Source organism: Capsicum annuum, chromosome 4, assembly GCF_002878395.1.
Source record: "Capsicum annuum cultivar UCD-10X-F1 chromosome 4, UCD10Xv1.1, whole genome shotgun sequence".
In the NCBI taxonomy this organism is placed as follows: Eukaryota; Viridiplantae; Streptophyta; class Magnoliopsida; order Solanales; family Solanaceae; genus Capsicum; species Capsicum annuum.
In genome coordinates, this window is record NC_061114.1 from 190,045,886 (window position 1) to 190,060,246 (window position 14,361).

General features: G+C 38.7%; 1 protein-coding gene across 7 annotated transcripts; it reads right to left on the reverse strand.

The window, feature by feature from the left end:
* Positions 1–1,705: 1,705 nt before the first annotated feature.
* LOC107867630 lies at positions 1,706–14,024 on the reverse strand. Of its 7 annotated transcripts, none has more exons than XM_047410880.1 (24): positions 13,918–14,024; positions 13,720–13,835; positions 11,111–13,460; positions 10,678–11,034; positions 10,215–10,598; positions 9,750–10,139; positions 8,737–9,666; positions 8,592–8,663; positions 8,406–8,468; positions 8,237–8,308; positions 8,030–8,158; positions 7,581–7,763; positions 7,283–7,462; positions 7,115–7,165; positions 6,838–6,954; positions 6,669–6,740; positions 6,461–6,589; positions 6,020–6,202; positions 5,720–5,884; positions 5,558–5,608; positions 4,013–5,449; positions 3,050–3,316; positions 2,279–2,827; positions 1,706–2,189 (listed from the first exon to the last, which is right to left on the reverse strand). In XM_047410880.1, the coding sequence occupies exons 2-24, from the start codon at positions 13,831–13,833 to the stop codon at positions 1,900–1,902; spliced, it is 8,535 nt and encodes a 2,844-aa protein (XP_047266836.1). In that variant the 5' UTR covers positions 13,834–13,835; positions 13,918–14,024; the 3' UTR covers positions 1,706–1,899. The 7 variants fall into 7 exon arrangements, with proteins under 7 accessions (XP_047266836.1, XP_016569440.2, XP_016569442.2 ...); XM_016713954.2 differs by having other exon boundaries at positions 8,406–8,522; XM_016713956.2 differs by having other exon boundaries at positions 8,592–8,669.
* Positions 14,025–14,361: the final 337 nt, after the last annotated feature.

The window sequence follows — 14,361 nt, forward strand, 5'->3', positions numbered from 1 at the left end:
GGCCAAAACAACAATATCAATAACATGCATAAAGCATAATAAAAATCATGGATTTCAAACCCCTTTAACAAATTCATGCTTTATAATTTTTAAATCATAATTGAGTGTTTTCAACAAGTCCATGCATTTTTAGGATAAACCCCACATACCTCAATTTAGAAATTTGATGGATTTTTGAAGCCTACGATTTGGGGATTCCAAATCTTCAATCAATCTTGAAAACTCATGGTTAAATCTTGAGTTATTTGGGTTTTTAGTTTTAAACCCTAGAGAGTGTTCTTGAGTAATTTGGATGATTGTGAATGTATTCTGGTGTCTTTGGGATTAAATTCCGTGTTTAGGCTGATAAGGGGATGAAAAATACCCAATATACCCTTAATGAGACGGAATAAAAAATATAACTGGGAGCCCGATTTCATGGGCCACCGCGACACACCACAATCGCGGTGGCTCACTGAAAATTGACGAGTGGAATTCTTAAGGTCACCGCAACGCGGAGCCATCGCGTTGTCTCACTGGTTGGGACCTGAAACTTCAGCGCGACGCGCCACAATCGCGCTATGCTACTGGAATTTGACAATTTCTAAATAGGCCCCTTCCGCGACGCGCCAAGCACCAAAATGACGGTGTTTTACGACTAGAACTTAAATTAGCCATAACTTTTTGCCCGGGTATCGGATTTGGGCGAATCTTATATCGACGAAAAGGTCATTCAATTTCCCACATGATAAAAAGTCAAAATTAGGGAAATTGTATATGGTTTAAACTTTACTCACTTTGAAAGTCAAAAATGAGACTAAGTTTCTTTGACACAATTCTAGTCATTTAACTCTAAGAGCATATTACCACGAGCTAACGCATGGATGATTTTTGCGAGGTGTTACACTATATTGTTGTAGTATTATTTTCATTGTAGTACATACTTCTGCTTCAAGGCTATAAATCTGCTTGTTGGACATTGTTATTCTTTTCAATGCAAAGCTTTAAACCTAAAAAGCTCATGGTTATAGGTTTATGTTGTTTTTGAGTAAGGGAAGGAGAAATGGGGAAGGGGATTACAAGGTAGGGAATCAAACCCTCACCAATAAGGTGAAAGTTCAAATAGCCGTCCGACTATTCTTTTATGATCTCCTGACTGTTTGACCTACAAAGATTCCCCGACTTATGCAGTTGAAATAGTCAATCGGTTTATTCTCAAATGTCAACATTTGTTGATTCCACACATGCATTTTTCCTGAATTTCATCAAGCCTGTCTGCATATTTGTTCAAACTAGAAATTGCAGTTTCAGCTTACCAAATTGCAAGGGTATCTAACAGAATTCTCATTATTGATGGTCTTGAAACGAATTCAATGAATGATACTTCCTCAATCTCAAATTATTTGTCATGTATCTCTTTTACTATTGCTCCTTACAACAAAAACATACCTGGTGTATTCCCACAATGGGTATGAGGAGGATAAAGTGTACACAATCCATACCACTACCTCAGATGAAGCTGAGAGATTGTTTATGATATACCCTGGTTCAGGATTATTATTGCTCCTTAATAAAATATTAATTAGGAACAATTTCTTTACTATAATGATCTCTTTATTGAATATTTTCATTAATTTCATAGTTAGATCTTTCCATCTTAAGCTGGAAAACTGGAAAATTATCTCTGGGATTTGGTAAAAAAATCCATACATTTAGAGACATGCTCTTGTTAAACAAACTTTCCACCGAAAATATCAGAAGAATAGTTCAAATCCATGGAATAACATAAACATGACATAATTACACAATCTGGTTGTCCTCATGTAGTAGAAAAATAGGCCATGAGGTATGCAGCAATCAAACCAGGAACAAGCAAAATAGAAAAATTCAAAAGAACTACAGCCTACAGAAATGTTGCTTCTATTTCCATGGGAGATTTTTCAAAGGAAGTCGCTTCTCTGGTCTCAACGCTGTTAAAGTGCCAATATCTCCCTTAACATTTGGAGCATTTTCTTTCATGTCAGCTATCTGAGTTAGTTTGTTGGGGGTTCCATGTATCATAATGCTTCTGGCATTCTTCTTTTTCACAGTGGAGTTCATGTTCTTGGCAAAAGAAGTTTTACCTACACCAGCTGGAGTTAAAGGTACTTTCTTTTCAGCAAAGTCAATTTTTTTCTCAGGAATCAATGTATCCTCGTCACCAGCAAAGCCTAAATGACATAACGAATCCATAATTAGAATAGTCAAAGCTAAAAGTTTGAAATATATCAGACAAATTCACTGGATCAGGCTTGATTACCTTCCTTGTCAAAGCTAATGTTTTCACGAGATTTAGAAGAGGGTGATAGCACTGCTTCTGTTGATTCATACTCCTTTTTATCAAAAGAATCCTCAGCCTGTTGCTTAGCTGCACGGGACTTCCCCAGATCACTTTCACTCCAAGGATCTTCAGATAATGCTGAATGGTCCATTTGTGTGGTGAGACCTGAATCGTGAACATTCATAGATGTGCTCTCATTTGATTCAAAAATAACAAGCCTGTTGCTCTCAGCCGCAAGATCACCATCATTAGAAACATGTTGACATTCATTTGTGGAAGCAGTAAACTCCTCGGTGCTTGGAACATCTTCTATCACACCATGTTCTGGAAGAAGATGGAACTGCTCATCAGCAGGCAAAACTGTTGAAATTTCTTCTGCATATTCATCGTCATTGGGAATAGAATTACTGGTATTTGTCACTTCTAATTTTTGTACTTCATCTCCCTTAATCTCGTCTACTGTGATGGTAATCGTTTCCTGACTTCTTAATGGAGTGGATTCAGCATCAATTTCAAGAATTCCACTTTCTGAAATCCATTACTAAGTAAGCAGTTTTAAATTTTGCATTAAAAGAAAATAAATAAAACAAAACAATTCAAGATAATTGAAAGTTAAAGACTTCAGAATCACAAAATCTTCATAAAGTTGGCTCTTTGGCTAAGCAATGGGTAACTTCTACGTACAAATTTCATGCACAAAGAAAAGCTTTTCTTCCTTCTTTGTTGCTCATACAGACTTAATGAACTCACCAGCACTAACGGAAATGTCATCGGTCTTCCTTATGCTCTCCTGAGTTATTTCGGTGTCAGTTGAAAGAACGTTAGATTGTTGAAAAACTGCATCACTAACAGCACCACCTTTTGCTGCTTTGTCGGTGTCGGTGTTATTTAATCTGTCTTCTAGAGATTCCTGGTACGCTACTAGATGATCATCTTCTTTGCTCTCAGCCAGAGCATCAACTTCTGCGACTTTCCTTTTCTCATGCAAGGGCTCGAACGGATGGATAGAATCATTTTCTGCAGCATTAGTGACTTTATGAAATAGAAAATGGGAAAAGTAAACAAGTAAAAACAAAATTCCGTTTAGCAACTAGGTGCCAATCTTTCTAAAGAACTAGCTGATAAGATCCAGTGCATTTGGCAACAATAATCCCAATAGCTGTCACATTTCTCGTGTTTCATATTTCTCTGATTTCTATTTTATTATTTCTTACTCCTTAATTTTGTTATGACATCCATCCCCTTGTTTATTATTCTTTATATTGAGCCGGGGGTCTATCAGAAACAGCCTCTCTACTTCTTTGGAGGTAGCGGTATGGACTGCGTACATCTTACCCTCCCCAGACCCCACCTTGTGGGAATACACTGGGTTTTTTTTTGTTGTTGTTGTTGTAATCCCAATAGCTACCACATTTCTTAATCATCAAAACCATAATTCAAGAGACAAGAGTATGTTTGGATAAGCTTATAAGTCGGTCATATTTACGCATTTGGTTAAACACCAAAGTATTTATAAGCCAAAAGTCATAAACTACTCATCCTGGCTTCTAATTTTTCAGCTTACAAGCACCACTTTTAATTGACCAACATAAGCTGCTGATACACTCAGACTGGCAATTAATCTTATACACAACAAGAATCTTTAAGTATATTTTAGATTTCTGCAAATCTACAGTTATTGCCAAATTTATTGAAAAGGAGTAAAAATATTACCTTTCTGACTCTCCAGTTCTTTCTGTCTGGGAACACTATCATCGTTTGTTTGAAACCAATGGAGTGTAGCTTCACCAGTATCATCAGTCATTTCATTGAGAAGTTGTTGATCTTCGTGCTGTGCAAAATCTTGTTCCTGAGAGTTGAGGAACTTTACACCATAGAAATCCTTGAAGATATCTTCCTCACAAACAAGACTTTCCTCCAACTGAACTGGACTTACACCTTTTGATGGTGTAGGAAACAAAGGTCCTCCCTCAACTTGTTCAGTTTCCTTGGAGAAACAAGACCTTTTTGTTCTACCAGGAACTCCACTAATTATCTCCACAGTAAGTGGCTCTCTGGAAAATGCAAACCCCTGCTTACCATCCATTTCAGAAGCCATTGCAATCATTACTGTCTTCAATTGACAACTAGAAGCTTCACCCAACGTGGAAGGGCTTGTTCCTTTGATTGGGGTAGCAAACATCAGTTTCAAGTGATCTTCAGTGACTTCATTAAAAGCAGCAGATGTTTTATCAATCTTGAGACTGCTCTTATTGATCTCCGGTACCATTCGCTGTTCAGAAAATCCAAAATCATCGCACGTAGGCACTGAAATAACAGGAGAAGTGTTTTCCTTTGCAATTCCAGCATAAATATTTACTTCGTGACCTCTAGAGGAATCTCTTAGCAACAAATCCCTGTCAGTTACTGTTTCCTCAATTTTGTGTTCCTCTATGTCAACAATTTCCTGAACACAGCTTTCATGTCTTGTATTCATCTCTGTGTCTCTAACCATTTGTCGTGATATCATAACATCTGCTGTCTTAGATTCTTGAGAAGGAAACTCATCTTTCCACAATGGAGTCATATTTTTAGCTGACGTTCCAGACAGCATATTACATTGACCTTCACCATTATCTTCTTCAAGAGCTCTGGATTCCATCATGCACTCAGTAGTTTCTTTGATCATAGGTTCTTGAGAAGAAAACTCACCACTCCACAACGGAGTCATGCTTTTAGCTGATGTAGCAGAGAGCATACTACCCTGATCTTCATAGTACTCTTCTTCAAGAGCACATGTTTCTTTCATGCGTTCAGCATTTTCTTTGATCGTACGTTCTTGAGAAGAAAACTCATCACTCCACACTGGAGCCATGCTTTTAGCTGATGGTGCAGACTGCATATTACCCTGTCCTTCATTGTTCTCCTTTTCAAGAGCTCTGGATTCTTTCATGCACTCAGCAGTTTCAGAATATTTCAAATCTATTCTCTCAGACTCTTCCAGATCCATAGAACTCTGATGTGAAACTGGAAAACCTTTGTTCTGAGAGAGCCCTTGAACACTGCCAGACAAAAGTTTTTTACTGTCAGCTGTCTTTCTTGATGTTCCATCCATTTGGTCCAGAGACTGGGTAATGATGGGTGAATCAAACATCATTTTTGATAGATCTTCTGCATAGCAGGAATTAAAGCTATTAATACACAATAAAGCAGCAAATAGAACTGACATGGGAGAGTCATAGTTACTTTATACATTCTGAGAGATGGCTCAGAACTAACCTTGTTTTTCATCACCATAGTTGACAGGAGTAATATGTGAAGTCTCAGGAGCTACAAGAAACAAGGCTTTGGTGTAAGAGCAAGAAGCTTAAAACAAACACAAACTAACTTCATGTTTGAAAATTCAGCATGTGTAAATCCACTATGGTAGAGATACTTTACCACCTCGGTTGACTCCAACAGACCCAGCTTCAGATTCACCAAGATTTCTTTTCACTCCACTGCATATTGAAGTTTCCATTTCATGATTCTTGCTATACTTTCCTTCGGTAGAATTTATCTCTTGGTTAGTGCATTTCAGAGAGATTGGTGTCCTTAAAGGTTCCGCTGTTACAATAAGACATCCCTTAGCAAATATTAGAAGCCGAAAAAGGAGAATGGGAAGAACAATTGAAAGTCCAGAGGGAAAGCAAAACTGGTTTTTCAGAGATCTTGTTGAAAGAAAAGAATTTCAGAACCGACCTCGCTTGTCCTGAATCAAACCACTGACAGATTCACTTAAGCTTTCTTTTCCACTGGAGTCAAATCTATCTCTCGTGGTCATTGCTTCTCCACTCAACTGACTTTTAAAAAGGTAGTGTTGGCCTCCAACAGATTGTGAAACAGCATAGGGCGTAGCAAACAAACTTTTTAGCTCTTCCCCGGCTGCATCAAGTTGATGAGTTAGACATGCTTTATGAAGTTTCACAAAGCCATTACCAGCAGCTGATGCAGCTGCATGTCTACTTACAAAGTGATAAGTGAATTTTCAAAGAGAATTGATAGTTTAAAAGAAGAGGGGCAAAAGACATCAACTGGCATGTTAATCAACAACCTAAACTTTGAAATCCTATAGCTTCTACTAAGAATGTAAACCAAGAAATAAAGTGGCTTGGAAATCATAATCAAGGAAGAAAGAGTAACTGTTCTCATCTTCATGGAAACTGTGCTTGTATTGACGGCTTGTCCCATTAATCCCTGTACTCGTTGCTAGTTCTACATTGCTGCTTCTACTGCCACATGGCGTGGCAAACAAACTTTTCAAATACTCTCCTGAAACATATAGCACAATCGAGCTGTAAGTAACATATACTCGTCAGGGAAGAAGAGGAAGAAGAAGATTAGGACTAGCCTTGGCCATGTTCACCACAATCACGGACGGAACTTTGGAGACTTGATGTATCATCACAACTAACAGGAGAAACTGCAGACATCACAAGGCGATTTGCCAAAGCAAAATTTGATTTCAGCAATAAATGACAAAAAGTAAAAACGTAAAAGGAAGCATTTTTAAACCTAACCTTGCCCCTCTTTGTCGAGACGCTCATCCCTTGAATCACCATCCAAAGAAGCTTTCTTTTCTTCTTTAGAGCGTGAAACATAACAAGGAGTAGCAAACAAAATTTTTAGTTCTTCACCTGTTGCATCAAAAGGTAGAGAAATGAGCAAATTGCAAAGAACAGGGGGTGAGAAAACCTCATAACTACCTTGCTTCTTGTCACCACCGTCCTCCGAAAGAGTTAGATGTAATGCGATCCCATCAGTGAGAATCATTCTCAGAGATGGCTTAGAACTAACCTTGTTTTTCATCACCATAGTTGAAAGTAGTGAGATGCGAAGTCTCAGGAGCTACAAGAAATAAGGTTTTGATATAAGTACAAGAAGCCAAAACAAACACAAACTAAGTTTATGTTTGAAGATTTAGCGTGCGTAAACCCATTATGGTTAAAAGGGATAATTTAACACCTTGGTCGACTCCAATAGATCCAGCTTCAGATTCACCAAGTTTCCTTTCCACTCCACTGCAAATATAAGTTTCCATTTCGTGATTCTTGCTATACTTTCCTTCGGTAGAAATGATTTCTTGGTTAGTGCATTTCACAGGGATTGGTGTCCTTGCGTGTTCCGCTGTTACAATAGACATCCCTGGGCAAATATTAGATACCGAAAAAGTGGAAGGTGAGGAACAACTGAAAATCCAGGGAAAGCAGAAACTAGTTTTTCAAAGAGACCATGTTAAGAGAAAGGAATTTCAGAATCAAACCTTGCTTGTCCTGAATCAAACCACTGACAGATTCACTTATGCTTTCTTTTCTACTGGAGCCAAATCCTTCTCTCGTGGTCATTGCTTTTCCACTCAACTGACTTTTAAAAAGGTTGCGTTGGCCTCCAACAGATTGTGAAAAAGCAGAGGGCGTAGCAAACAAACCTTTTATCTCTTCCCCAGCTGCACCAAGTTGAAAAGTTAGACATGCTTTATGAAATTCACAAAATCATTACCAGCAGATGATGCAGCTGCGTGTTTACTTACAAAGTGATAAGTGAACATGGTCAAAGTAAGAGAAAATTTATGGTTTAAAAAGAATAGGGGCAAAAGACATTGATTGGCATGTTGATCAACAACCTATACTTTGAACTCCTACAGCTTCAACTAAGAATGTAAACCAAGCAATAAAATGGCTTGGAAATCATAATTAAGGAAGAAAGACTAACAGTTCTCATCTTCATGGAAACTGTGTTTGTAGTGACTGCTTGTCTCATTAATCCCTCTACACGTTGGTAGTTCTACATTGCTGCTTCTACTGCCAAATGGTGTGGCAAACAAACTTTTCAAATACTCTCCTGTAACATATAGCACATCGAGCTGTAAGTAACATATACTCGTCAGGGAAGAAGAGGAAGAAGAAGATTAGGACTGGCCTTGGCCATGTTCACCACAATCACGGACAGAACTTTGGAGACTTGATGTATCATCACAACTAACAGGAGAAACTGCAGACATCACAAGGCGAGATGCCAAACCAAAATTTGATTTCAGCAATAAATGACAAAAAGTAATAAAGTAAAAGGAAGCATTTTTAAACCTAACCTTGCCCATCTTTGTTGAGACGCTCATCCCTTGAATCACCATCCAAAGAAGCTTTCTTTTCTTCTGTAGAACGTGAAACATAACAAGGTGTAGCAAACAAAATTTTAAGTTCTTCACCTGTTGCATCAAAAGGTAGAGAAATGAGCAAATTGCAAAGAACAGGGGGTGATAAAACCTCACAACTACCTTGCTTCTCTTCATCAGTGTCCTCGGAAGGAGTTAAATGTAATGCGATGCCATCACTGAGAATCCCAGGTTCTGCAACTTAAAGAGATGGCCAATGTATGATGAAATTCCTAAATTCAGTAAGTAATGAAAAAATGCTTCTTACCTTGAACATCTGGAACTGCTTTTATGGGACTTGAAAAAGCATTCGCGAAAGCAGCTACCTCCAAGTTTGCATATTCTTCTGAATGTATTTCACCTTGACTTGTGAAGGTAGGTGCATCTAGATCATATTTAGCCTCCACAGGATCAGAATCAACTTCTGATTGTTCCATAGGATCAGAATCGGCTTCTGCTTGTTCCATAGGATCAGATTCAGCCTCCGCTTGTTCCACAGGACCAGATTCGGCTTCTGCTTGTTCCGTAGGACCAGATTCTGAATTCTTAACTTCCAGCTCATGGAGAGCACCAACGGCCAACGAGACACGACTAGACAACCCCATATCAAACTCTTTTGTATGGTCCATTAAAGTTTGCTCGTGTTCACCATAAGTTACTCCTTCAGTAACAACACATTGAGTCTCTGATTGTTCTTTAGAGCCAGAATCAAGCTTCGCTTCCACATTATCAGTTTGGTTTTCTGAAAAGTTATCAGGAACTTCATTCCCTGATCCTGTGTCAAATTCTTCTGTATTATCTGCAACAATTGCACCATGCTCCAGTTTGTCAGGAGTTACGTCATTTGGAAGTGCATCATCAGCCAAAGCAGAAAAAGGACATAGGTCTTTCATTGCAGGCTCCTGGTCACCATAAGTTATTCCTTCATTAACAGCACATCCAGTCTCCAATTGTTCTTTAAAGCCAGAATCAAGGTTCTCTTCCATATTATCCCTCTGGCTTAGTGAACAATTATCAAGAATTTCATCAGATAATCCTTCTGCATTAACTACTGCTTCTGAGCCATGCTCATGTTTATCCGAAGTTATTTCATTTGGAACAGCATCTTCAGCAAAAACTGAACTCGGACATACATCTTTGCTTGCAGGCGGCTTGTGGTCAAACTGCAGTTCCTTAATTTGATTCTCCTTGAGTCTAGCTGCAAATGCGAAATAATGAATTAGCACTTTTCACAACAAAAAAAAAAATGCATAATGTTAACTAATGGCCAAATAGACTAACCGGTGGAGTTGAATGAATTACTGAATGAATTAGGCGTGGAATTATTTTTGGATGGAGAAGCATTTGCATCTACAAGTGGTCCTTCCTCAATTAATTCATCAGCTTGGGTGCTCAACTCAGCAGCTGCTTCATCCTTGATTCCTGGATCAAGGTTCTCCTCCATATTATCACTCAGGCTTAGTGGACAATTATCAAGAACTTCATTAGATAACACTGTGTCAAATTCTTCAGCATTATCAGCTGCTATTGCTCCAGGTTGCTGTTTGTCAGAAGTTATGTCATTTGGAACAGCAGCATCAGCCAAAACAAAACTAGGACGTGTGCCTTTGCTTGCAGGCTCCTCATGGCCAGACTGCAAAAGCTCCTCAACCAGGTTCTCCTCGGGTCCAACTGCAATATAAAGTAATGAATTAGCACTCTACACAAGACAATGCACAAAATTAACTTAGTATCAGATACACTAACCGTTGGAGTTGAATGGACCGCTGAGTGGATGGCATTTCGATGTGGATTTATTTTCAGATGGAGAAGCATTTGCATCTACAAGTGGTCCTTCCTCAATCAAATTGTCAGCTAGGGTGCTCAACTCAGCAGCTGTTCCAGAATCAAGGTTCTCCTCCACATTGTCACTCGGGCTTAGTGAGCAATTATCAAGAATTTCATTAGATAATACTGTGTCAAATTCTTCTGCATTATCTGTTGCAATTGAACCAGGCTCCTGTTCGTCTGAAGTTATGTTATTTGGAAGTGCATCATCAGCCAAAACAGAACTAGGACATAGGCGTTTGCTTGAAGGCTCCTCGTGACCAGAGTGCAAAAGCCCCTCAACTAGGTTCTCCTTGGGTTTAGCTGCAAATATGAAATAATGTATTAGCACTCTTCACAAGACAATGCATAATATTAACTTACTATTACCAGATACACTAACCGTTGGTGGTGAATGGATCACTGAGTGGAAAGCATTTAGATGTGGAGTTATTTTCAGATGGAGAAGCATTTGCATCTACAAGTGGTCCTTCCTCGTTCAATTTGTCAGCAACTACTTCATCCTTGGTTCCAGAATCAAGGTTCTCCTCCATGTTATCACTCTGGCTTACTGAAAAGTTTTCAAGAATTTCATTAGATAATGCTGTGTCAAATTCTTTTGCATTATCTGCTTCAATTGCACCAGGCTCCTGTTCGTCGGAAGTTATGTCATTTGGAAGTGCATCATCAGCCAAAACAGAACTAGGACATAGGGCTTTGCTTGCAGGATCCTTGTGGTCAGACATCAAAAGTTCCTCAACTGAAAATATGAAATAATGAATTAACACTCTCAGCAAGACAACGCATAATATTAACTTTAGACTAGATACACTAACCATCAGACTTGAATGGAGGAGATTTTGCTGCGGAGTTATTTTCAGATAGCAAAGAAACATCTACAAGTGGCTCTTCTTCATTCAATTTGTCAGCCAGGGTGCTCGAGTCAGCATCTGTGTCATCCTTGGTTCCAGCAAGAACTATGTCAACACCATCTGGGACAGGTTCTTGATCATTCAGAGATGATCTTGAGAAGCTCATTGCACCTGCTGATCCTGAGATGTGACAATCTTTATTGTCTGGTTCTCTGACCATTTCCATGTCCTCGGGCAAGAGAACTCCTACTTCCACATTTGATCTTTTTGGTCGAACTTGCTGCTTCTTCCCTGCAGTACTTGTCTTTTTAACAACTGATGCCTTGACACTGGATTTTGAACCACCCAGGGACTGTTTCAGAGATTCTAAAACTTGCAGGGCGAACTTGTTGGTAGAATCTTCTTCTTGAATAGCAGTGCAGGTTCTCCTTGTCAGCTTATTCTCACCTTTTTCCTTCTTATCATCTGAAACTGCTGCAAGAGCCTGTCTAACAACACTCCTTCCAGAACTTCTCCTCTCTTCTTCAACACTCCTTCCAGAACTTCTCCTCTCTTCTTCAACACTCCTTCCAGAACTTCTCCTCTCTTCTTTTACCACAGAAGTTTCTTCTTGCACTGATCTGTCCGATATCTTGGTGTCTATATTTGCTTTAGCAGCATTCCTTCCAGAACATCTCTTCTCTTCTTTTACCACAAAAGTCTCTTCTTGCACCGATCTGTCCAATATCTTGGTGTCAACATTTGCTTTAGCAGCATTCCTTCTAGAGCATCTCCTTTCCCCTAATTTATTTTCAGCAATATCACCTTTAGCAAGAGCGGGATCTTCTATTTGTTTAGCAAGCCTTTTTGGCCTCTTCGATGCTTTTGGGGGTTCTTCTTTTGTACCTTCACTCCTAATCCCGGCATCAGCAGCCTTTAAGTTTCTTTTCTCCTTTACGACCACAACTTCATCACTTCTTACTTTCTCCAAAGAAGGAACAACAGATTTCCGCCTATTACTTCTGACAGGAACTGCTACCGTTTGAAGAACCACTTCATTTTCAGCAATATCATCTTTTGTCAATACTGAATCTTCCACTTGAGTAGCAAACCTTTTTGAACGCTTCAATGCCTTCTGGGTTTCTTCTTCTGCACCTTTATTCCCTTGGTCATCATCATTAGACTTCAGGAAATTTTGTTTCTCCTTCTTGGCCGCAACTTCATCACCTATCAAATTTTCCGAAGGACAAACAGATTTACGCCTATCACTTCTTCTAAGAGGAATTTCTACTGGTTCTTCAAGTTTCCTCTTAGATTCAACAATTTTGGCTCCACTTTCCGATGCTGAAACTTCTACAGACAAGTTAGACTGATTTCTAGTCCTACCCCTAGTAGCCATCTTTTCTTGAACATCATCAGTCAAAAGCCCTCCCTTTGCTTTATTAGCTACCATTACGGTCCTGTCCAAAGCCTTTTGGGGTGCCTCCACCACACTATTCTGCTGAGACCTTCTTGTATTCACTCTGACTTCATCTTTGACAGCTTCAACTGAAGATTCAGTATAAAGCAGTTCCTCACTAGTCTCAATAGCCTTCTTACCCCTACTCCGGTTCCTTTTGTTACTCATAGTATCCTCAACTGGATTCACGCTCCGAGACCTTGTTACCCGAGCTGGCTTCTCCACAACCTTCTCTCTTACTCCAACATCAACCTCATTTTGCACAAGCAAGGTCTGTTTATGGGTCATTGATTTCCTTCTCGTTACTCTTTTCGTCTCCTTGACTTCTGTTTCAGATTTTGTGCACTCATTCATTTGACCACCACTAACAATAACCGATTCCTGTTGTGAATCCGACACACTCTCTTTACCACTTTTCCGACTTCTCACTCTTCTACTCATCTTTAAACCATCATTCCCACCCTCATTTTCGCCGCTATTTTCCTGAACAATAACTACTTCTTTGCTCCTCAAAGTTCTCATAGTCACTCCAACTTCATCCTTACTCTCATTCACTGAAACTACGCTATCTTTCACGTGCCTTTTCCCTCCCTTCTTCTCCGTAACCCCATCTTCCACATTCACTCTCCCCGACCTAGTAACCCTAACCGGACTATCCAAAATCCCTACATTCAAGTCATTCTTATACAACATCGACTTCCCCCTCCCCCTCCTTTTCACTCCCGCAGACCGCGTAAACTCAATAACTTCGTTATCAGGACTAAACTTCACTTTCTTAACCTTCCTATTAACAACATCAGACTCTCTATCATTCACATTATCATCCATTGTCTTTAAACACGAGCGCCCTCGAGTTAAGGGCTTTTCCTCATTTACCTGTAACATAATTTCACTAATTAAACCAAAAAAAATTCTTAAACCCAAAAATTAAACTAAGTTAAAAAATAAATGTTACCAATTACCTTAAAAAAGTTCACAAATTAAACCAAAAAAACTCTTAAACCTCAAAAACAAATTAAATAAAAAATAAAAGTCACCGATTACCTTAAGAATTTCACAAAGTAAACCAAAAGAAAAACAAATCTTAAACCCAAAAATTAAATAATTTTTTTAAAAAATAGGGGTTAGCGATTACCTTAAGAAGTGAAGAAAGCTTGTTGACCATTTCTGCGTTGGTTAAATTGGCAGGAATTCCATGTTCCTTGCATAGTGCTTGTAACTCTTTCCTTTTCATATTTTCAAAATCCATCTCTGCAATTTTTCATCAACAAATCAGAAAAAAGCGGAAAAAAAAAAGGAAGAGAAAAATCAAAAATTGGTGGGAAAACTATACCTGAGATTGAGAAATTGGTGAAGAATTGAACATTGGGTGTTTGGTAAAATTTTGAATTTTAGGGGGAACTGTTTGAATATAAGTGGAGGGAGGGTGAGATGAAAGGATTTGAAATTTGAATTTGTTGGGCTTTCCCGCTTCGCAATGAAAAGGTACGATCACGTGCGGAAAAGCGCGTTGGCGAATTTTGAGATGTCAGTTGGAGCGTACTGAATCATAATTTTAGGACTATATTTTCAGAGTAATTTAATTTGCTTATCAAACGGGCTCAAATGGATTTGTAGAGTCTTAGTGATGATTAAATTAATCTAGAAATTATATTACAAAATCATAATTTTTAGACTATATTTTCAGAGTAATTTAATTTGCTTATCAAACAAGCTCAAACAGACTTGTAGAGTATTAGTGATGATTAACCACGTGTATTAATTTTTAGGAGTCGAT

Coding starts and splice junctions, on each gene's coding strand:
- LOC107867630 (XM_016713952.2), bottom strand. CDS start 13,833: ATGGATTTTGAAAATATGAAAAGGAAAGAGTTACAAGCACTATGCAAG. Junction 6,955..7,114: donor CTATGGTGATGAAAAACAAG/GTTAGTTCTAAG, acceptor TTGATGCAACAG/GTGAAGAACTAAAAATTTTG. Junction 5,609..5,719: donor TGTTGGAGTCAACCGAGGTG/GTAAAGTATCTC, acceptor TGTTTCTTGTAG/CTCCTGAGACTTCACATATT.